Raw genomic sequence first — 23807 nt, 5'->3', positions numbered from 1 at the left:
ATTTGACCACGATTAATTAAAGATCAGAGAAAATGCAATATATCCGGCTAGCGTCTTACAATCCTGATAGCAGCTAAATGTAGGATCGATTAACATGTCCCACGGTCATGATCCATGATTTTACTGAGAGTAAATTAAGCAGTATAGAGACTCGAACATCTAATCTTCACATTTAACTAAAGTGATCGTATATGCATATACCAAATCTGAAAGAATTAATGGTGTACAAGAATAAGAGAGAAACTAACCCAGAGAATGAGCCGAGAGAGTACAGCAAGCAACGGCAGCAAGCAATGGTTACAGTAGTAGCAGTATGCAAGTGAGCAGTGTGCAACGGTTACTGTTTTGTAATGTCTAAGAGAGCTCGATCCGCAATTATAGGATTTGAGTTTTCGAAATCAAATGATTATCTTCAAAGGATGTACAAAATCAGAACTCGATGTATAGCTCTGGTGAGTTTTCTGTCTTCTATAATGTTACGAATTTCCATGAGCTTTTGAACATGCCATGAAAATAGCGTTTCAGTTGTTTGACCTTTAGTAGTGGGAAGTTCAACTTCGATCACCCACTTCCCTGTTGACCAAAATACAAGTAATTACCGATGTCAGGTTACTTGGGCTTTAATCAATCTCTTCATGAATCGCTAGCGCTTTAGTGGGAATCACATCACAATAGATGATGGCGAGTGAAACACATGCAAGGGTTGAGAACCAAACACAACATAATAAGACGGAAGGCAAAGGCAATTTCTAGCTTTTCATTTCTCACTAGCTATACTATGAAATTCCTTATCGACCAACATTAGGGTGAGTGACAATAATGTAAGAGTTTGATTTTGCATAACAACACAAAAAGATGCGAGAAATAAGGGTGGAGAAGCCATTGTCTAATACTCCTATATATTATTCACGAGAGATAGACACAATGCAACCTTATTCAGAAATGCATGCATGACATTCACTAAGAAATTGTAAACATGCATCACCATCGATCATCATCACATTCAGATCCTGATTGAAAATGAAAAACCAAAGAAACTCAACCACAAGTTATTAAACTTGAATGTACGTGCTAGCCTTTCCGCTCTCAAAAAACTTATTATTACTAGTTACTACTGCATATTATATTTAGCCATCTCTTTCTCATAAGTTGCTATTACCTTGGCCGTGTAAGATATGGGATGCTCTCTCAGAATCAGACAACAATATCCATTTTTCCCGACCAGTTTTACCGATGGCTGCCACCGAATCGTTACGATGTTCATCCTGGTACTTCCGTCTCAACTCATCCAAAAAAAGAAGATGATGAAGCCACTTCTTTTAACGGCCAGGCTTCCTCTTTCTGAGCATGTCTTTGCCACCTGCACCACTCCAGGGTGAGCTCCGCCTGGAGGCACCTCTCCCAGCGGCCGTCCTCATTCTGACCACGTCCATGCCTCCTGCCCCACCCCAGGGTAAGGTCTGCCCAGGGGTCATATATCTTCTTGAAGCGTCTTGTCCATTTGAGTATAAGAACGTAGTTCCACACCTACAATGCAAGAAACCAAAGTAATTCAATAGAATTCATACGATACATAGACGCGCGGCGTTTCATCGAAAGAAATCAAAATAAGAAGCCAAAACCCTGGAACGTACTGACGTACAATGCACATTTTCACAACCATGTTTTGTACCATGGATAATTTTGAAACAACTCAAGAGGAGCTAGTAACGCAACTCAAGTGAGGCCGTGAGAATTCATGGTTTTACACAACAAAACGATTTAACAATCCAGATTAGGGTTTTGTATGTAACAAAGTTTTACAGATTCAGTGCAGAAATGTAATTTGATAGCTAGCAAGTTTGTATGTAACGATGTGAGCCGGAATAACAGAGATAGCAAGAAACAAATGGCATAAAATATTGGAACGAGCTACCGTTACTGACCTGCAATATATGGAGTCGCAACCCATCCATTTCTCCACATAGATCCTACAATTTGGACATCTTCACCATCGATTATTCTCTGCAATTTTGAGGAGCATGATATCCTCTTTCTCCCTCTCATCCTCATTCAATTTCTGGATTTCCGTGCAGCCGATTCCGGCATGCCAAGGAACTTTGCATTGCGCACAGAACATTTTATTACAATTAGGGCACTCTGATTCCCTGACAACCTCCTCGGTCTCATCATCAATTAACATTGCCGAGCAGTCCTTAAAGGGACAGTAAAATCTTTGAGACACAACAATCATAGCCTCACACAAAGCATTTCCCCGTCGATCATACACCTCAAGTGGCAGAATTGGACGACAATACTCAGGGTCTAGTGACCCTTGGCAATCAGCTACTGGGTGTTAGCATGATTAAAAGAGGAAATCACGGGCGTGATTTACTCCGTGATTTGTGGAAGTAGGCTAAGTTGTTTAGTTTATATATAGATTGCAAATCAAGTGTAATACAATCATCTTAAATACAATTTGAGTTGGTATCAGAGCCTTTTTTGGAGCTCTGTTTTTACCTGGGTTTCCGCTGCGTTTTTGCGTGGAACTGCACCTTCATTTTGGCGCAGACGACGTCCTCTGCTCTCTCCTTCAAGCTGTGATCATCACTGCTGCTCGACACCTCCGCGACCCGCCCGCCGCTGCTGCTTGGTCTCCAACCTCTTCCCCACAGCACTGTCTGGCAGCAAGCTTCATTGTCGACGTCAAGTTTTTCCTTGAAGCCCGCGACCCGCCAGCAGCTGCTTAGAATCACCACGGCCTGTCCATAGCTGCTCGGAGCCTCGGCGACCCGCCCACCGCTGCACAGAACCTCGGCGAACGACGACAGCCCCGTCTGTTCCGAAGTCTAACCCGCCGTCGGTGTCATACCCAAAGACGTGGACCCCCGTCCCGGTGCCGCCGCCGTCCCTGAAGCTCAACCCCTGAAGCTCTGGTGAGAGAGAAGCGGCGCGCGACGGGGAAAAACATTTCGGCGAAAACCCGGATTCGACCCCACCCGGAGACCCGCATTCTATTATCTTGGTTGTCAGTGTAGGTACACCGACAGTGTTGGTGCACACAAGACAGGTTCAACTTTGTTTTTATCCTATTGTGTTCCCGCTGCATCAATCATGTTTTTCCTTTTTCAATGGTTTTTGAAGACGCCACAGAGAGTTCTCCCATTCAATTCGTCCACGAACCAGATATTTATGGTCTGGTTAGACGTGGTCATAACACAGCAGGAGAAGCAATACCTCTCGCATCTATTGGTATGACTTTAAATATTTCTAACGTTGTTGGTTTTGATACATGGATTATTGATTCTGGTGCATATGATCATATGACTTATGACAAATCTTATTTTACCGTATTGTCTCCTCCACCAGTACCCTATGTTACTAATGCTAATGGTGAGACATTTCCCGTATTAGGGAAATGGTCAATTCGTATTACTCCCACAATAGAGCTTCACAATGTGTTATATGTACATGCTTTATCTCATCACATGATATCTGTTCCCCAATTGAACACTAACGCTAAGTGTTCTGTGACATTTTTTCCTATGTATGTGATATTTCAGAATCTTCTCACCGGGGAGTTAATTGGTAGGGGGTATCTGAGGGGCCAGTTATTTCATCTGGATCAGACATATGCGGGGGAGAAACCAGGGGCACAGTCTCGAACCGCTTTGCTCTCCACTTCTGATAAGCTAAGTGAAGTTTGGTTATGGCATCGTTGCTTAGGGCATCCATCTTTTAGTGTTATGAAAAACTCTATGCCTACTTTGTTTATTAATGTGGATGAGTCACTTTTACGTTGTGAGACATGTGTTTTGGGCAAAAGTCATCGATCTACATATTCCCCTAGCACTTCTAATAGACGTTCTCTTCCTTTTGAATTAATTAATTCTGATGTTTGGGGATCTTCCAAAGAGTCTAATGTGTCATGGATGCGGTATTATGTGTTATTTATTGATGATTGCACCCGTCTTTCATGGGTTGTTCTCCTCAAAACTAAAGATGAGGTTTTTCCGGCTTTTCAAGCCTTCTATACTACTGTTCAAACACAATATAATGCCACAATTGAGTCTAGGCACTTGATTCTTGTAATGTTCTCTTGAAGTTTGGATGCCACGTACTTGTTTATGCAGTCTTTACAATAAGAATGGCTGCAATTTTGGATGCCAAAGGACTCACCGGCAGGCTTGTCATCAACACAAATTTCACAAACAAAATATAACGGCAAATCATTCTTGGTATTGGATTTGGAAGATTCCCCGTTTTCAGTTTTCCTTCGCTTTTTGAAATGAGTGTTGGAGGGTTGAAACGTAAGAACCCTAAGATTATCATCTTCATCGTCATAACAAAGGTCGATGAAGTTGATTGCAGGAGTGGTCCGAAAAGGAGTGGATGTGCTCTGATCTGAATCATCTGATGAGATCGCTTTGGATGTGTCTTTACGAGAAATGACTGTGGAGAAGAAGGGGTTGTCATCTTCAATGTTCACAATCTCAATATGAGACTGAGAATCGTTTTTCTTGATTGAGGATCGTTGCTTGCTTCTCATTTTTACATGCTCCAAACCCTAGTCCTTGTAACTCGAATATATGGCCACAACTCATAAGTATAAAACTTCGGTCTTTAGTTCACTCGAAGACACCCCACAACTATAAAATTGAAAAACCTAGAGTACTAAACCCTAGTTTTCTTCTGAAGAGATATACGTATGTAATACCCCGAGTTTTCGGGTTTAATTCGTAAAATTCTTGTAGACTATTAAGCTCAGTAATTTGAGTAAAATCACATTTTTTTGCCTTCTCGTCAATGTCAGGGAAAATAAAACTGATTTCGGAAAAATTAAGTTGAAAAACGTTATGTTTTCTGGGGCTCGAGAATTGACTTTTATTCAGTCTCTCGTCTCTGAAACCTTCCTTCATGGAAGTTGTAGAGATCGTCCATACGAGTTCGTGGACACACAGCACATCTTAATCAGATGTCAACGTGTCGTATGTGAAAGTTATTATCAACAGAAGTTGGTTTTCGATTTTAGAAGGCTATAAAATGACATTTTTAGAAACTTTCCCAAAAAATCAGAAAATTCCCCAATTTCTCTCTCCTCTCCCTCAACCCTCTCTCCAGTCACCAATTCCTTCACCGACAATCTCCTTCATCCGGCCACCATGCACAACACCGTTGGTGTCTTTGGGACCGCATGGCCGAGCCACGTCGATATGTGGTAGTGGTGAACCACCCCGCACCGTGTCGCGTCGCTACCGAGGAAGAGCAGCTGCTGCACCGGCGAAATCGGCGTCGCCGGTGACGCTGGAGCTCGAGGCCACGATGGCGATTCCACCGGCGGTGAGGCTCGAATCGAGCCGCATCAGCTCTGATCTTCAAATCCTAATTCGTGATCTTACAGCGGCAATTCCGGTGGTTTTCGGCCGGCTTAGGGCAAAATAAAGGTATGGTTGTGTCTCTCTCCTTGTGATCTACGTTTTTCATGTTGGGAGGTTGTTGATTGGATGAGGATTGGGCGGAGGTGGTGGCGGCGCACGTGTCGCCGTATGTGGCAGCGCGTGGGAGTAGATAAGGGTGGCAGGGGATGGGCTATCGATCTAGGACGGTGTAGGAGGAGAAATGGCGGAGTTTTGGGGGCTGTGTGTGAGGTTACGCTCGTCTGTTTGGGCGGCACGTGAGCGCCACGCGCTGCTGCCGGAAGGCGGCGATGCGTGAACAACAATTTTGTGAACATTAATTGTATGAACCATTTTTCATGAACAATGTTTTGTGAAAAGTGTTTCAACGGTAATGAATTATCGCATGTGATTTTACGAATCGTCTTTCTAAGCATTTTATCATGCTATTAGGTGACCGACGAAACGAGTGAGGGAATCACTTTCAATGTCGAGGAAATTGCACGCAGGAAATAAAGTGAGTACATCTCATTATGACAAGTCTACTATTGACGGTGACTCATATTTACGTTTTCTTAAAAAGAGTGAACTGTGACATCTATATAATATAGTGGGTTGTGTATGTGTACAAAAATGGTAAATACAATACATATATATGAGTTGCTATATTATATAATGTCACAGTTTTTATTTCCAAATGAGATTATATTGTGGTGATTATATTTATATTGTTGTGAAAGAGTCGCTTGGTTGTAGTACAATAAACATGTGTGGATTGTTATATTGTATATGGTTTTAACATTGAGTCTTGTTAAAACGTTTTCTGGTCTTCAGACGTTGTTGGCAGTAATCGGAACCAAGCCTTGACCGGGTGTCAGTTACGATCAGTTAGAGCTCTAGTCTGTCTGCCGGTGTACTGCATGAAGGGTAACATATGGGTTGTCTGGGTCTCATGAGTACCCATATTTTGAGTGATATTGGGTAACAAATGGGTTGACTAGTGTCTGTCGACATATTACATGAGGAGTAACAGATTGGTACCTGGGTCTCATGAGTACCCGTGTTTTTAAATGTTATTGGGCAAACAAATGGGTTGCCAAATGTCTCATGAGTACACACATTTTAAATAATATTGGACAACCAAATTGGCTGTTCAGTGTTTCATGAGTACGATTGTCTTTAAATGTTATCTATCATATTTCCTTTGTATGCAATGTATATTATATTGTTGGTTTACTCATATGGGCTGAAAAACTTACCATGTTTGTGTTTACAATCCCGGTGCGCCAATTCGATGGTGTATGTGATAGTTCTGCAGGTGTGGAGTAGCAGATTCAGAGGGCTTACTCTGAAGATTGCTGAAAATTTATTTCTTCTGTTTGTGGTGAGGATTGAGTGAATATTACATTTCCAATTGTTTTAATGCTTGAGTGTATAAATTTGTAATGTATTATTCAAGTCAATTGAGTCGTACTGTGAACTCAGTTTCGATACACTGTTGTTGTAAGATGATTTCATTATGTTTGAGATTGTTTTAGAGTTATCATGACTTCAAATTTAAATTTTTATCGTTCAAAATTTCGAAATTGTGACAAATGATTCTTTTACACGAATTGCGCTTGGAATCCTGATCCAAAAATCATTTAATTGTGGGATACAATCTTCTGTCCTTATTTCTCTAGCCCTCTCTGTCTCCCATTTATTTATTGACACATGTCACATCAGCATTCTAACGGTTACCTCACAGAGTCAACTCTTTAAGATTTCTTATTATTTTGATATATTAACTTTGAGAAAAATGAGGTTCATCATCTTCTTTCAATCGGAAAGAATTTAATTCATAAAGTTATACTCTTAAAGCAATATGATTTCTCAGAGAAGAACTTTCAGTATCAACAAGAACCATGATTAGATACTAATTCCCAATTTTCTTGATCCAATCATGGCAAGACTGCGGGAGCACTAAGCATATCGTTCACAATAAAAAAATTCCCAGACAATGAATCTCAAACAAACCTATCAATTATGCAATTGAAAGTAGAACACACCCATAAATTCTGATCTTCATCTTCTCAGCCGAATGTCAGAAACCAAACAAAACAGAGTATTCCAGAAAATTCAATTTAGGTTATTAAATCAACAACCCACTAGCTAGCTAGCTAAGTTTAACGTATTGACATTCAGGACTACTCTAACAATAGGTCTTATTTGGGGTGATATTCTCATTTTAACACTCTTTTCATGAGTCCTATAAATCTGATCTCAAACAATAAGGTTTTATATGTGGTGTTATACTCAATATACTTGAATAGTTTACTAATCTTGTATTGTTTCATCAAAACAATGACTCACTAAACGGATGCAAGACTCATAAATTGATTGAGTCGTGGTCTTGAAATTGATTTAGATATAAGACTTCAAATAGGTCTGAGTCCTATATTTCATAGACTAACACCCCCTATATTTACATGTTAGAGATGAATTTCTCAATTATAGGACAAGTTTTAGTTTATAGAACCATGGTTGGAGTTGCCCTCACGGTCAACCCATATATAGCATATCTAATCAAATTAATTAAACATCGGATTATGGTTATGACAAAAATTGTATGAAATTACATTTAAAAAGGTCCATCATACAGCAAATAGGATACTAGTATACATGCGGAAAGGATAAAGTTGAATCAACAAAATGAAAGAGGAAGTTCATAATGAGGTAGAACATTGCTGATCAATAACTAGAATTCGTGTAGATATTGCTTCCCTAAATGAGTTTGGCTGTGTAGTGAAAACGAGTTCCGCACCTGCAAGCAACTCAAAATAAATAGAACATCAGGACAGATTTAAAGCGGAAAAGAAAGCAAGTGATAATCAACTATAAGGGCAATGTACATCAAATGAGAAACTGACCAGCACCAAACGTCATCGCAGCCGTCCATTTTTTCCACATAGAACTTGCACTTTGGACACCTGCTCCAAAGCATCTTCTGAGCAAGGTTCCTAAGCATGATATCCTCCTTCTCCCTCTCATCCTCATTCAGCTTCTGAAACTCTTCGCAGCCGATCTCGGCGTGCCAAGGGACCTTACACTGTGCACAGAACATTCTCTTGTAAATCAAATTACATGATATGAGTAGTGAATGAGATTTACTTAACATCTTCATGAACGACGACACCGTGATCCATTTTGTCTTAATCCGAAGTCACAAGGTGCTAGGCAAGGTCTTCTGTTAGTCACTACTCTCTGCTTTCTCAATGGACAGAAACTCACGCAAAAAATTCCTAGTGATAACATGGACGTTTATCATCTATATATAGAGAATCTTTAACCCTTAAGAGTCTTTCCATTAAAGACATCTTGTAAGTTAAGTCATCTTATTTAGATTCTTGATTCAATACTGATTTGTAGTCTTGCTTCTAGACTTAAATTAGGATTCATTACCATAATGATATAATACACAAAATCATTAGGAACTAGATTTGATACTATCTTTGTTTCCATGTAGAAATAGATTATGACATTAAACATGATAATCATATAATATGTGATATGTCCAAAATTGATCTAACAATCTCCCACTTGGACAATCACTTCTGGTTTATGAAAATCAAGTTCCTGTAATGTCATAAACTATACTACATACTGTAGTGCGCGCTAGAAACAATTGAATCAAAAATCTCATCACAACATGGTCACCTTGCAGTTACTTATGCAGAACAAGAAACGAGTTACACCTTAACAAAAATGCAGAATTTCTTTGCTATAACATAAGCTCCTGCAAAATACATATGTCCAAACCCTCAGTATTGATATATATGTATAATGTGTATTAACAAGTATATAATACATATACATCAAGTCCTACCGTATGTTCTAAAACCAGAACTTCAAGCAATAAACTGGACACCAATGATTTTATAACTTGCTTGAACCATATCATCATGCTAGCCATGATTAAAGTCATCGGATATGCAAGTATATATACAACTGTAACTTATTTGTGTAGGTTTTTCAGAAACTAATGTAAAGCTGCAGCATGACATAACAATTCTAAAGTACCTCAAGACTTTATTTAAAACAAAGAAAACTGTTATCACAAGGATAATTAAAACAAGAACTTGAAACTTGTAAATTTTAGTTTGCTCCTATTGGACTTAGCTCCCACTGACCTCAAGCATCTAAGTTAGGCAAAATGCCTATGATCTCTATGTGTTTCTTGAACACTTTAACTGGTAATGCTTTTGTGAAAGGATCAGCTAGCTGTGAGTTTGTATCTATGCTTAGAACCACTAACTCACCCTTTTTAACCCTCTCCCTAACACTATAATACTTTAAATTTATATGCTTGGAATTGCTAGATCTCTTATTGTTCTTGCAGAAGTACACAGCTGCTTCATTGTCACAAAAGACTTCTAATTTGTCTTCCACAATGTGACTGAGTACTTGAGTTTGCTGTAGAAAAGTCCTTATCCACACCCTTCACACACTGCTTCATATACTGCTATGTACTCAGCTTGCATGGTTGATGTTGTGATCAATGCTTGCTTCATGGTTTTCCAAGCAATAGCTCCTCCTGCTAGCATGTACAATTATACACAAGTGGACTTCTTTGAATCAGGGTAATTCCCTGCAAAATCAGAATCTGAAAATCCAATAACCTTCAAATCCTTGACTTGTATGTAAACTAGCATGTGATTCTTTGTCTTCTGTAGATACCTCAACACCTTTTTCCATGCAACCCAGTGTTCATAACCTGGATTAGATTGAAACCTTGATAACATCCCAACTGCAAAAGCCAAGTCGGGTCTTGTGCAAACTTGAGCATACATGAGGCTTCCAACTAATCTTGCATAAGGCTTTGACTTCATGTTCTCCTTCTCTGTTTCAGTTTGTGGCTGTTGACCTTTCGTGAGCTTGACACCTTTAGACATTGGAACTTCTCCTCCAGAGCACTGTTCCATACTAAATCTCTTCATAACTTTAAAAATGTAATTTTCTTGGGACAATCCCAACAGTTTCTGTGTTCTATCTCTTTTAATCTCAATCCCTAGTACATATGATGCTTCACCTAGATCTTTCATGTCAAAATTCTTTGACATAAAGCTTTTGGTATCTTTTAGCAGTTTTAGATTGCTGCTAGCCAAAAGTATATCATCAACATATAGTACTAATAAAATAAATTTATCTACAACTGTTTTTAAATAAACACACTCATAAACTAGATTTTCATTGAAGCCAAAAGAGGAAATCACTGAGTCAAATTTCTTGTATCACTGCCTAGAAGCTTGCTTGAGTCCATAAATTGATTTCTTCAGCTTGCAGACTAAATTCTCATTCCCTGCTTCAATAAATCCTTCTGGTTGCTTCATGTAGATCACTTCATCAAGCTCTCCATTTAAGAAGGTTGTCTTGACATCTATTTGGTGCAGCTCCATATCATAGTGTGCAACTAATGCCATAATAATCCTAAAAGAATCTTTACAAGAGACTGGAGAAAAGGTCTCAGTGTAGTCTATGCCTTCTTTCTGCGTAAATCCTTTTGCAACTAACCTTGCCTTGTGTCTTTCAGTGTTTTATGTTGCCTCTTTCTTGGTTTTGTAAACTCACTTGCAGCCAATTGCGTTTTGTCTTGGAACAACTTCAACTAATTCCCAAACTTCATTTTTCTCCATTGACTCAATCTCAGATTTCATAGCTTCTTGCCACTTCTCTGACTCAACACATTTTGTAGCTTGAACAAAATTTGTTGGATCATTGTCTTCTGCACAATCTTCTACTACGTCTGCCTCAGTTAGATAACTGATAATGTAAGGACAATTCCCCCCCCCCCCAAATTTTGCTTTTCTAGCTCTTTCGAATCTTCTAAGCATATGATTTTGAGGAAGAGCTGGAATTGGATTATTTTGAGGTTGTGGAGGTTGTGGAATTAGATTAGGTTCTGCTACAGTGTCACTGCAGCAATGAGAGGATTTTGAACAACTATATTGTTTTCTGGATTGTCAATTTGCATTCCTTGATCAATTTCATGATCATCTGCATCTTGATTTTCTCTAATGATGTCATATGCTAATTCATTATCATTATCAAAAGGTAATGTATTTGCTAAATTCTCATCCATCACAAGTTCTTCAAAATCTGAGGATAAATCCTCATAAATTGTATTGTGAATTTTCTCATTTATGAATTTGACTTGATGAGTTTCAAAAATTTTGGGTGAGTGTTTAGCAGAATATAACTTGTAACCTTTAGATTTATCTGGATAACCTATGAAATAGCAGCTAACAGACTTTTCATCAAGTTTGCTCATTTTTGGATTATAAATCTGAGCTTCTTCTTTACAACCTCATACATGACAATGAAAAAGACTTGGTTTTCTACCACACCATAATTCAAAAGAAGTTTTCTCTATGGCTTTATTTGGTGTTCTGTTGCAAATATAATTTGCAGTTTTTAAAGCCTCTCCCCATAAGAATTTTGGCAACCCAGTAGTACACATCATACACCTAACCATATTTAGAAGGGTTCTATTCTTTCTCTCTGCAACACCATTTTGTTGGGGATTATAGGGTGTTGTATATTGAGCTTTAATTCCATGCTCTTGCAGATACAAGGCAAAAAGACCCTTTTGTTGACATTTTTCTGTATATTTTCCATAAAATTCCCCACCTCTATCTGATCTTACTGTTTTGATCTTTCTCTCTAGTTGATTCTCTACCTCAGCCTTATAGATTTGAAAGGCTTTAAGTGCCTGTGATTTTTCTGAGAGTAGAAAAACATAACCGTATCTAGAGAAATTATCAAGGAATGTAATGAAATACACGTTTTCACAGATAGTTTGATGTTTAAATGGACCACATATATCAGTTTGTATGAGTTCCAACAACTCTTTACTTCTTACTGCAGTCTTTTTCCGTTTGTTTGTCATCTTACCCTTAAAACATTCAATACAATCATGAAGGTCTGAAAAGTCTAATTCGTTTAAAATGTTGTTCCTTACTAATAGTTTCAGTCTCTCTTTGGATACATGGCATAATCTTCTATGCCATAAATATGCAGATTTTTCATTGTTCTTAGTTCTCTTAACACCAGTTAAGGTGCTAGTACTTTTAGTGTTATATGTTTCAACAAAAGAAATATCTTGTTGAGATATTGAACAATTTAACTTTATAATATCATCCAATATCACACCAGAACCAATTTCCTCCAATATCAAAATTACATGATATGAGTACAAAACCAAAGATCATATGCATAACAACTAATCGTTAACTTAGTGAATGAGATTTACTTAACATCTTCATGAACGACGACACCGTGATCCATTGTGCTTTAATCCGAAATCACAAGGTGCTAGGCAAGGTCTTCTGTTAGTCAATACTCTCTGCTTTCTCAATGGACATAAACTCACGCAAAAAATTTGTAGTGATAACATGGACGTTTACCATCTATATATAGAGAATCTTTAACCCTTAAGAGTCATTCCATTAAAGACATCTTGTAAGTTAAAGTCATCTTATTTAGATTCCTGATTCAATACTGATTTGTAGTCTTGCTTCTAGACTTAAATTAGGATTCATTACCATAATGATATAATACACTAAATCATTATGAACTAGATTTGATACTATCTTTGTTTCCATGTAGAAATAAATTATGACATTAAACATAATAATCATATAATACGTGATATGTCCAAAATTGTTCTAACATCTCTTATAATTAGGGCACTTCGATTCCGTCACAACCTGTGTCTCATCCTCAATCAACATTGTCGAGCAGTCTTTAAAGGGACAGTAAAATCTACTAGACCTAGCAATGATAGTCCCACGCAAAGCAGTTTCCCACCTCGCAACCACTTTAGGTGGAAGAATAGGACGACAATGCTCGGGGTCTAGTGACCCTCCGCAATCAAGGACAGGGCAACTGATGCTTGTGATGTTTTCTTGAAGCTTGGTCAACGCCACGTAATTCTTTATGCAGTCCCTACAGTAAGAATGGGTGCAATTTTTGACGCCAAACGACTCGTTGGCATTCTTGTCATCAACACAAATTTCACAAACAAAAGTTGTCGGCTCATTCTTGTTGATGGAAGTACCCGGATTTGAAAATTCTCCATCGCCAATTTTTCTTCGCTTGTTCCTAGGCTGAATAGGCTCACCATCATCTTCGACTTCGTAGATGAGGTTAACAGTAAGAGGAGTTCGATCAGGAGTTGATATGCCCTCATCTAAAATCGCTTTAGTGCTTGTTCTTGCGATATTTCTTTATGGAGCGATGTTTCTTTGTGGAGGGAAGGGAATCATCTTCATGGTTCACAGTCTCAATATGAGACGTCTCAGAAGCTATGTGCTCCATTGTGGGTTTCTTGCTACTCACAGTCACTTCTCTCTAATTAAAGCGAACTTGACCTTTCCAGTTTATCATAAAACTATATACAAGCTAGAAGATACCTGAGAAGTATAAAAAAAAAACTGGAAGAAACCCTAACAATATGGTTAACTACAACTTAGATCGATCAATTAAACTAGGATTCTTAATATGTACCAACCGCAATTACATTTTACATTCGCAATGGATATATACGAGTAAAAACCAATTGGAATAAAGAGCTCCGTAGAGTCCTGTTCGAACACGTCCACTTTTTAAAGAAGAAGAACAATGTTTCAACATACCCATCAATCTTTCAATAGAATTCAAAGCAATATTACGTACGTACGGAACAAGATCTCCAGTACGTTCATGCATTTAGGGAATGTAAATTATCACCTAAAGCCCTCTATTGTGCTGCATCAACCCCTAGTAATAACTAGTATCGCAAAAAGGGAATTACTGGTTACAGCTTGGACAAGTAGCGGTATGAGAATCTAGGGGAGCTGTTACACCACAGTTGTAACAGAAGGCATATCCACATCTGCAACAAATACAAACACAAAACGCGTACGTCACCTGATAGCCGTTAACTCTAGTAATAAACAGCCTGTGAATTTCCCAAGTTAAAATAGCAAGGTATGAAGAAAATCAAGAAGCAAATGGCATACCATTAAGGTTTAAACAAATTACCTGCATTTCATGTAAGAGCAACCATCAGATTTTTCAACATAGTACTTGCAATTTGTACACCTCCTCCACTTTTTCTCGTGAGCAAGGTTCCTCAATAAATTATCTTCATTTTCCTTCTCATTTTCATTCAAGTTCTGATACTCTGCGCAGTCTATCCCGGCATGCCAAGAGACCTTACACTGGGCACAGAACACTCTTTTACAATGTGGGCACTCCGATTCTCGTACAATCTCTTCCCCATCATCAATTAACAGAGCTGAGCAATCCTTAAAGGGACAGTAAAACTTTTCAGACTCAAGAACCAAGGCTTCACACAAAGCACTTAACCACCTATCGAAGACTTCTGAAGGGAGAATTGACTGGCAGTGCTCCGGCTCTAGCGATCCTTTGCAATCAGGAACAGGACAGCTAATGCTTGTAACGTTCTCCTGAAGCTTGGAAACCACATAATTCTTTATGCAGTCCCTACAGTAAGAATGGCTGCATTTTTGAAACCCAAACAAGTCGTTTGCAGACTTGTCCTCAGCGCAAATCTCACAAAAAACCGGATCCTTCTTCGAGTTGGAAGCTTCCCCATTCATAATTACAAAGACGTTATGAGGGGTTTCTTTCTTTCTTTCTTTCTTTCTTTTATGAAAACAGTGTTGATGGATGATCTTATAGGATTGAGACCGAGTGAGATACTTTTGGAAGCATAGAGATGGAAAGGCTTGTACTTCAGTGACTATTAGTTAAAGAACGCATCAAAACCAACGTTAAACATTGGAACTTGAAAAGACTCCTTTGGAATTCACACATGCATGCACCAGTAACAAAACGTTGGTCCTCATTAAAACCCAACATTTCTGAATCATGAATGAATATATTGGACCAAAGAGGCATAGGAACATAGGAACCTAACTTGAATTTGAACCCAACTTTTCTGTATGAGGAGTTATTGAGAAGAGAATGGACTTACGGTTCAGTTGTAAATTCTAGAGGTTAAAGAAGCAGCATTGATGAGGCACGGTGCATTTTATGCATTCTTTGTCTTGAATATTTCTTAGCCGAAGATCTGGGTATGTCTTCACATCAAGCATGCTTCTTCAATTCCTCCATCGATCTTGGTTATATTTGGCTTCTCAATGTATAGATGTATCATGTAAGGCTTTATATGTAGCTAGGAACCCAACTTGAAATTAATTTTACTCTCATTTATCATGTATAGTTGATGGGAGTCTATTCAGTGCACCCATGGATAGCCTTGAATCGCAGAACCAACCTCCACAAAGAATCTACTTTGCTATGATTTGAGAGGTACACCTTGCAATAATCAAGAACATAAATAGTTCTACAGTAATCAGAAACTTGTGATACAATTAGCACGCAGCTAGGATAGCTAGTTGTCTACAAATCAAACTTAAACAGGCTTTTAACTGATATAATCTGGTGAAAAGGCATATCAAGCCCAGATCAAAAACACATTATTGCAGGTCTCTTTCCTCGGTGAAATCATATTGCGACTTCTGTACGTAGCTGATTAAACTGCGCGGAAGATTTTATCTAGTACAATGGTCTCTGACAAGAAAACCAATCGACTCTGTTAAGAAAGTTTAACACGTTTAACCCTTCAAGTTCACAGCTAATTAAATTCATAAGCAAATGGATGCAAATTCATCATGCATTACAACTTTTAAGAATCTTCCCAACCAGCACCGCAGAAAATGTCAGCGCCCATTACAATTGGGACAATAGTGATCATGGCTCTTCAAAACGTGTTCGCTTCTGTAGCAGAAAGCAGTTTGGCACCTGCGCAATCAACCGAAAACAGACATTCAGAATGGGTTCAAGGATTCATTGAACAATACGAGTTGAAATTGTGTTGAGTAATTGAAAGATTATAGGGTATGCCTATTTAAATTTCTAAACTCATCATGAAGACATATGCTTGTCAGTATGGAGTTCTCTGCCGAAGTTTGGGGCAAATGGTATGTGGTATACAACTAGTTACGTCTTACACACTAGTGTTATTCTGAAAAAACGCATTCACCCTTTTTTTTTCTTTTTCTTTTGAGCCAATGCATCTAGCCAAAAGAGTATATATATATAGATGGCAGAAGCAGAACACTCGACCAGTTTTTGTTTTGTATCATATAAATATCATCCTCCTAAGGGGATGATGAGGCAAACAATGCATGCAATCCTCCCTTCATCAAGGTTCCTTGGTAGAAACTTAACCAAACATGAATAGAGTAACCAGAGATGATTTAATACAAAACGAGTAAAGAACACCATAAGAGCATATATATATCAAATGAGATCATAGTTAAAACTATGCAGTAGATAGAAAAGGAATACGGAAATTAAATCAGCAGATAGATAAACTCACCTACACCTCATGAACGGGCAGCCTTCTGATTTTGACACATAGATTCTACACTTTGGACATCTCTTCCACTCTTTCTTCTGCGCAAGTTTTCTCAACAAAATATCCTCTTTTTCCCTCTCCTACTTGTTCAGCTTCTGAAACTCCTCACAGTCAATCCCAGTATGCCATGGAACCTTACATTGCGCACAGAACATTTTCCAACAATTAGGGCACGCCGATTGCGTTATGACCTCTTTCCCATCATCAATCAACAACCCGGAGCAATCCTTCAAGGGGCAGTAAAACTTCTCAGACCCGAGAATCATTGCCTCACACAATGCAGTTCCCCACCTCTCAAACACCTCAGGTGTCAGAATCGGCCGGCAGTACTCCGGCTCTAGCAACCTTTTGCAATCGGGACCAGGGCACTTAATGCTTGTAATGTTTTCTTTTAGCTTGGAGTCCACGTATTTGATCATGCACTCGGTACAATATGAATGATCACTACAGTCTTTAATGCCAAATGACTTGTTCCTAGGCTTGGGCTCAGTGCAAATTTCACATAAAAATGAAGGGTCCTTTTTGGAATTGGAATTGGATGATTCCCAACTTCGGTTTCCGATCGACTACTGAAGGCTTTGGGTTTATTTCTTCTATATCGGGGATCAGAATGCTCAATGAGATTACCTGATTTGATAGCAGAGGCCTTACAAAAGACTCGTTGAATGAATTAAGGATTCTGTCCTCACCGACTGAATTGGTTTTGGAGTTGCTCGAGCGTTTTGTTGTGAAGCAAACTGTTAAACAGCGACAAGCGTGGCCCGTGGACCAACTGTACAGATATTGTCCCAACTTAACCACCTCACAGGTGTTGGGTTTTAATCACAAAAGGCCTCGGTACAATTGGTTATTATTCATCCACTTATAAGCTTTATTTTCTTTGTCACTTTTTAGATGTGGGATATCTCCTCTGCAACACGCTCCCTCACGTGCAACCTAATTTTTAGGTCTGCACGTGACAGATTAACATCCCACATACTGGGATGAAAGAAACTAAGGTCCAGTAACCAACGACACTTAGTGGTCATCCAATCGGAAATCCTCCGATGGCATGACAAAGTGGCACCCAACTCGGACCCACGAAAGATTGGAGGCGCGACTGGAGAAGGACCCGCTCTGATACCATGTTAAACAGCGACAAGCGTGGCCCGTGGACCAACTGTACCAATATTGTCCCAACTTAACCACCTCACAGGTGTTGGGTTTTAATCACAAAAGGTCTCGGTACAATTGGTTATTATTCACCCACTTATAAGCTTTATTTTTTTTGTCACTTCTTAGATGTGGGATATCCCCTCTCCAACACAAACCACATCGTCTTCGATTTTCGCCATCTCAGCATATATTCGGGACATTACTTTCTGATCCAATTTGCATCGTCTCGAGAATCTGTTGGCTGATATTTTGAACATTGTCATTCTCAACTCCAATGACAGTTTCGATCAATTTCTCAAGTTCTTTTCAGAAACCCTGTTCTATCTCAATGTTAACCAACCCCCGCTGCTAAACCACGATATAGCCACTTTTACCTTTTAAAACCTAAAAAAGGAGTTCAAGTTTTATTTATTTATTTAAAAAGAGCAAATTCCTAAATTCATGAAAATATCCCAACTTATACGAAAATATACCGTACAAGGCGTAAAGAGTGGGACTTGAAGAAAAACTTCCATAAGAAATTTTTATTCAATTTTTAAAATAAAAAAATCATTAGTTTGAAATTTGAGTTTGTGGATCCGAAAGAGCAAAAGTTCTAATTGGAAATGAAGAATTTTTTTAGGAACTTATGGAAATTACATATTAATAACCAAAACAGGTTTTGTCAACCAAATCACCTCTAAAATTACATTAATACCCTTACATTATAGGTTAATTTGAAATTTCTTTTAATAATTCAAGAGTAAAAATGTCAATAATAAAATCAAAATATAATAAATTTTAGATGTTATCCACTTTATCTGCCCTACTGCCATTATCTAATCTATAACCGTTCAATATCTTCTTCTTTTTTCTGAATTTTTTTCTAATTTAACAAATCATTCTTGCACATGCATATCATGTGTTATGACTAATATATATATACACACCCAGACCGTACAAAGTCTCTTGGTACGAACTTCCATCCAATTTGAAATTAAATCTAGAGATTACTCGATCACAGACGTGCACTTCGATCAACTCGGATTTGCCAAGTGTTAAAAGGTTCAAATGTTCAATGAAGCTTCAAGCTTGTGAGATGGTGTAGGCGCTTGAAGCAGCTTAGGCTGTGTGCTTAAGGAAGTGTTGGAATATAGTTGTATTGAGTGAAACTAATCAATTACCCAAAGATTTACACTTTGCTTATTTGATGTGTTACTATAAAAATGTGTTGTGAGACTAATACATTATGTTATTTTCAGTTTGTTAGTTCCAACCTTCTATGTTCGTATTCCATTTTGTTTTCTTCCAGACTTGTCCTTTGGTTGGCCCTTGGTTCTTTAACAAAATGAATGAGGGAAGAGTCGGTGAAATGACACCATGATCATGATCAAGCCCAAATTTGATATGTGGCAAGAGAATTTGCTTTTGAAATACATTCCCTGGAAATATGATCTCAGTTACCAAATGATGTTAACAGAAATTTTCTCAAAGGATTGATTTTCATGAAGTCTACTAAAACTTCCCTAATCTAAATCCCTTGCACAACTAAAGCACTGTCATATGACTCGTATCACCTATGACACAACATGAAGACTAAACCTCTAGTTCTCTAGTATCACATCGCATCTGCAAATTAAGGAAGTAGAGTGGTTGCTAAATCCACTACATGGACCAACCAGTGCATCAACACGAGAAATAGCAAAACCCCCTTGTTTTGCAACAATATCATCCCATAGCAATACTTACAACATTACTTACGACAGCTTCGACAGGTACCCGTGTGAGTTAGAGCCTGCACTCCACAACTGTAACAGAATGCATATCCACACCTGCAGCAATATACGTTGGCAAAATGCTTCAACACAACACAACAAAGACACAATCTGGAAATCCACACCTACAGCAAAACAACTTCGACAACAAAGAATATAAAAACATCATAACACACACCAAAAACAGATTCTTTATCCAAGCCGAAGCAGTCATAGAGGTTCTGATTCATATACTACTATACTAGACACATTATAATAGTCTCCCCACATTTCAACACATTATAAAAACTAACATGTTCCACTCATATATAGCAAAGACACACTCTTCCCCATTAGAGAAGTACCATCTTTTTACACTTGGCTATTCCCCAAACACATTACACTCCTATTTATGAACGGTCTAGTAACTGAAAACAATGAAAGCAATACTAAAACTAAGCACCATTACTCAATCAAATCAACCAAAACAAAGCTACCACATCACCTGCATTTCATGTAGGAGCACCCAAAACTCCTCTCCACATAGAACTTACAACTCGGACACCTCCTCCAGTTCTGGCTCTGCGCCAAGTTCCTCAGCATAACATCCTCATTTCCTCTCTCCTCCGCACTCAGGCTCTGAAACACGGCGCAATTCATCCCGACGTGCCACGCAACCTTACACCGCGCGCAGAACATCCTCGAACAATGCGGGCACTGCGACTCCCTCACCGCCGCCTCCCCATCATTGATCATCAAAACAGAGCAGTCCTGATACGGACAGTAGAACTTCTCCGACCCGAGAATCACGGCGTCGCACATGGCCTTCCCCCAACGGTCGAACACCGCGGCGGGTAAAACGGAGCGGCAGTACTCACGTTCGAGGAGGCCCGGGCAGTTGGGAACAGGGCAGCGGATGGTGGGCTCGTTCTCTTGGAGCTTGGAGTCGATGTAGCTGATGACGCAATCGGAGCAGTACACGTGGCGGCAATTCTCGATGGGGAAGGACTGGTAGCCGTGCTTTTCGTCGGCGCAGATTTCGCAGACGAATGGGGGGTAGTCGGTGAGTGGGGAATCCGATGAGGACTGGCCGGGTTCGGACACCGACCCGGCTACGGAAAACGAGTTGACCCGGCGCCTTTTGAAGTGGGTTCTGGTGGGCTTGAAGCGGAGGACGCGAATCTCGTCGTCGGAGTTGTCGGAGGGTTCGTCAGAGAGGTCGATCAAGGCGGCGGGTTTGGGGGTTGCTTGGGAGGGAGAAGGAATGTTTTGGGGGGCGATCGCGGCGGAACTGGGGCGGAGTGGAGGGAAGATGACGTCAGCGCCGTCGATGATGGTGAGGATTGGAATAGGGGGCGGGTGAGGGTGGGAGGGTTTGGAGGTGGTGAGCATTTTGGGGAGGCGCAGCGGGAATCGGAGGACCCTGTTCTTCTTCTACTGCTGCGACTATAACTACCAGTACAGTTCTCAATCACTCCCGCTATAACAACGTAGTCTTTGTTTAGTTCGACTCGCAACAGAGACGACGACTCTTTTTTTTTCGAGTTTGAGTCTTTTTTCGAGTTCGACTTGTAAATATATTACTTCATGGGTTGGAGTTAAATTTCAATTTTTTTAAGAAAAAATTTCAATCTTTTTAAGAAAAAATTTCAATCTTTTTAAGAAAAAATTTCAATCTTTTTAAGAAAAAATTTCAATCTTTTTAAGAAAAAATTTCAATCTTGTTTTAACAGCGTATGAGTGAAAAAGTGGGGTGGTCTAGAAAGAGAACACGAGGAAAGTGGGGTATCAAGAGATCATTTTTAGTAGTGGTTAGGAGAAGAAGAAGACGTGTTCCTGACAAAGTCTCACGACACAAATTAGCTATGAAACTCATAAAATATTTCGTTTCTTAAGTGATTTCGATAAAGAACCTGTATAGATGAATTGAGGACGAAATTCGTTCTCTTTTTCTATTAAACGCAAATTACTATAATTTTGATTTTCCCTCTCTTTAGGAATGTAAGGTCGTTAAGTTCGAATATGTGATAATGTAGAACATCTTCATTAGTAGTTCATTAAAAATTGGGCTTGTAAAAGAATATAAGGTGGTCATTCGATCAAAATAGCGTATATCACTATATTGTAACGTAGAAGATTTCCAACAAGGCGACACTAGTTCACAAATTGTACTCCCAAGTTGTATAATCCAAGAAGTTCACAAAACAAGCGATCCACACTCATGGAAAGCTACACATGTCAGAAGATGACAAGTTTATAACTTTATACTTATAGAATCACTTTGCATAATGAGAGGTTTATCAGAAAGGAAAAAGAGATGTAAAATTCCACAAGTCATTCATCTCTAATTCACAAATGCAACTATGCAAGTGGATTATATATCATCAGCAACCGTATTATGTAATCTGTTTCATGTGGACAAATGAGATACTACCATATCACCTGTCATATAATAAATTTGAAGGCAAAGTTTGATGCGACTAATGTTATGACATCAGAAGGCATAGTGATAGCTGAGTTGTCCTCCATTGTGTTATCCAACCAAGTAGTTGTTTTTGCAAAGAAGGTCAAGTTGTGATATGTGATGAGATTGTAGAGCATTCGGCTTAGTGCTTACAGCTCGGACAGATACGAGTATGACCTTCTAGGGGAGATGCTATTCCACAATGGTAGCAGAAAGCACCCATACGAGTATTTTTCTTTTTTCTTTTTAAGATAGTTTTTAGCTTTCATCAAAGGGTTGTGTTAGTGAATTAGCAACACACCCACCCTAATCCATATTCAGACCGAGATCGGCAAAATAAAAATTCACTCTAATCTTATACAAAATATAATAAGCAATGAGCCAATAATCAATTGTGAAATCAATTTCTCAAATAATTTGCAGTCTGAAGTCCTAAACAATCTAAATGATACAATCACAACTATAAAAATACGCCTAAAATTGGTGAACACCATTAATTTGGGGTAAGAGAAACAATTGGTCAACAGACAAACCCAAACCCCAATTCCTAGGTAACACAGAAAAAGTGTTGCAAGAGAGAGCTAGCTAAGTTTTACATATAATATGAAACGATTATAGAATTTTACTAACTACAGAAAGTGAAGCTCTCTAACCAGACAGCTTAATGATGATATGCAACTACCATATTAAAATCCTAAGCTCAGGTTCTTTCTCAACATAGCAGTACCCGCCATCTCTCACACTTCCTCCACTTCTTCTTGGCTACTGCTCTCACCATCTCATTTCGAGCTAGTAACGCAGCCTCTGAAACTGGTCGCAATCAAAGTTGTTATGCCATGGAACCTTACACTTGGTGCAGACTATTCTCTTGCAGTTAGGACACTGAGACTGATTGATTTCATCATTCTGATCCTGTACGTCATGAATCAGCAGCACCGAGCAATCTGCAAAGGGACATTGGAAGTAGCTGCAAGTGCTTTTTTCAGACCCCATGATCACATCTTCACATAAAGCTTTTCCCCAGCGGTCATAGATTTCGCTTGGGAGGATTGGACGGCAATACTCGGGGTCTAACACTCCACAGCAGCCTGGTTCACGGCAATTCATGGAGGTGACATTTTTTGCAAGGTTATCCTTCACAAATTCCACGATGCATTCCGGACAGTAGAAATGGTCGTTGCAAGCCTCAGGGTTGAATGGATCTTCCAGATCGATGAGTTGGCTTAACACACATATCACAAGATTTTCCATTCTGGTTGTTGCTCGATAGGAGCGGGCTCATGAGATCTTCAATATGATCATAATATTCGTAGTCGATGTTCTTACCTGAAGCCAGACCTTCTTCAACATGTACTTTTCTACTCGTATAGGGATGATCTCACCCACTTTTGTGCCAATTTTCTTCATACCCTCATACCCTTTAGTGTTCCCAATGGTCTAAATATCGTTTATCGGTATCGTATCGGTTGAGGGGTAAAACGATATATCTTCGGGATATATCGATATATATCGGTTTTCATCGGATTTGCTTATTTTCAATAAAATATATAAAATTATACTTCAATATGTATCAAATAAATTAAAAAACAGTATTAAGTAAACTAAAGAAAATA

The 23807-nt window shown here is 39.0% G+C and overlaps 5 protein-coding genes and 1 pseudogene across 5 annotated transcripts; all 6 read right to left on the bottom strand.

Annotated features, from left to right (window-relative positions):
* Positions 1 to 1284: 1284 nt before the first annotated feature.
* LOC126794247 (uncharacterized) lies at positions 1285 to 4528 on the bottom strand. Its single transcript, XM_050520917.1, is given in 3 exon segments — positions 1285 to 1527; positions 1916 to 2333; positions 4056 to 4528. Coding segments are annotated over 3 exon segments (1134 nt in total).
* Positions 4529 to 8138: 3610 nt separating this feature from the next.
* On the bottom strand, positions 8139 to 13730 carry LOC126794222 (E3 ubiquitin-protein ligase RSL1-like). The gene is made up of 5 exons (XM_050520889.1): positions 13631 to 13730; positions 13084 to 13545; positions 10926 to 10930; positions 8285 to 8481; positions 8139 to 8178 (listed from the first exon to the last, which is right to left on the bottom strand). The coding sequence occupies exons 1-5, from the start codon at positions 13728 to 13730 to the stop codon at positions 8139 to 8141; spliced, it is 804 nt and encodes a 267-aa protein (XP_050376846.1).
* Positions 13731 to 14201: 471 nt separating this feature from the next.
* LOC126798601 (E3 ubiquitin-protein ligase RSL1-like) lies at positions 14202 to 15016 on the bottom strand. The gene is made up of 2 exons (XM_050525612.1): positions 14436 to 15016; positions 14202 to 14286 (listed from the first exon to the last, which is right to left on the bottom strand). Exons 1-2 carry the CDS (start codon positions 15014 to 15016, stop codon positions 14202 to 14204), a joined length of 666 nt encoding a protein of 221 aa, XP_050381569.1.
* A 1783-nt stretch (positions 15017 to 16799) lies between these two features.
* LOC126794196 (E3 ubiquitin-protein ligase RSL1-like) lies at positions 16800 to 18176 on the bottom strand (annotated as a pseudogene).
* Positions 18177 to 19390: 1214 nt separating this feature from the next.
* On the bottom strand, positions 19391 to 21238 carry LOC126794141 (E3 ubiquitin-protein ligase RSL1-like). The gene is made up of 2 exons (XM_050520806.1): positions 20236 to 21238; positions 19391 to 19808 (listed from the first exon to the last, which is right to left on the bottom strand). The coding sequence occupies exons 1-2, from the start codon at positions 21120 to 21122 to the stop codon at positions 19730 to 19732; spliced, it is 966 nt and encodes a 321-aa protein (XP_050376763.1). The 5' UTR covers positions 21123 to 21238; the 3' UTR covers positions 19391 to 19729.
* A 1745-nt stretch (positions 21239 to 22983) lies between these two features.
* LOC126794161 (E3 ubiquitin-protein ligase RSL1-like) lies at positions 22984 to 23445 on the bottom strand. Its single transcript, XM_050520824.1, has one exon. It carries the CDS (start codon positions 23443 to 23445, stop codon positions 22984 to 22986), a length of 462 nt encoding a protein of 153 aa, XP_050376781.1.
* Between the last annotated feature and the right edge of the window lie 362 nt (positions 23446 to 23807).

Source organism: Argentina anserina, chromosome 1 (genome assembly GCF_933775445.1).
Source record: "Argentina anserina chromosome 1, drPotAnse1.1, whole genome shotgun sequence".
Taxonomy (NCBI): domain Eukaryota; kingdom Viridiplantae; phylum Streptophyta; class Magnoliopsida; order Rosales; family Rosaceae; genus Argentina; species Argentina anserina.
The sequence above is the reverse complement of the archived record's forward strand: the minus strand, read 5'-3'. Positions and strand labels throughout refer to the sequence as shown.

Excerpts from the sequence above, each read along its gene's own strand:
- LOC126794222 (XM_050520889.1), bottom strand. The coding sequence starts at position 13,730 with ATGGAGCACATAGCTTCTGAGACGTCTCATATTGAGACTGTGAACCAT. Across the intron at positions 13,546-13,630 it reads TCGCTCCATAAAGAAATATC|TCGAAGATGATGGTGAGCCT; the intron begins GCAAGAACAAGC and ends TCATCTACGAAG. Across the intron at positions 8,179-8,284 it reads TGCGATGACGTTTGGTGCTG|GTGCGGAACTCGTTTTCACT; the intron begins GTCAGTTTCTCA and ends AGTTGCTTGCAG.
- LOC126798601 (XM_050525612.1), bottom strand. The coding sequence starts at position 15,016 with ATGAATGGGGAAGCTTCCAACTCGAAGAAGGATCCGGTTTTTTGTGAG. Across the intron at positions 14,287-14,435 it reads TGCTCTTACATGAAATGCAG|ATGTGGATATGCCTTCTGTT; the intron begins GTAATTTGTTTA and ends TATTTGTTGCAG.
- LOC126794141 (XM_050520806.1), bottom strand. The coding sequence starts at position 21,122 with ATGCTCACCACCTCCAAACCCTCCCACCCTCACCCGCCCCCTATTCCA. Across the intron at positions 19,809-20,235 it reads TGCTCCTACATGAAATGCAG|GTGTGGATATGCATTCTGTT; the intron begins GTGATGTGGTAG and ends ATATTGCTGCAG.
- LOC126794161 (XM_050520824.1), bottom strand. The coding sequence starts at position 23,445 with ATGGAAAATCTTGTGATATGTGTGTTAAGCCAACTCATCGATCTGGAA.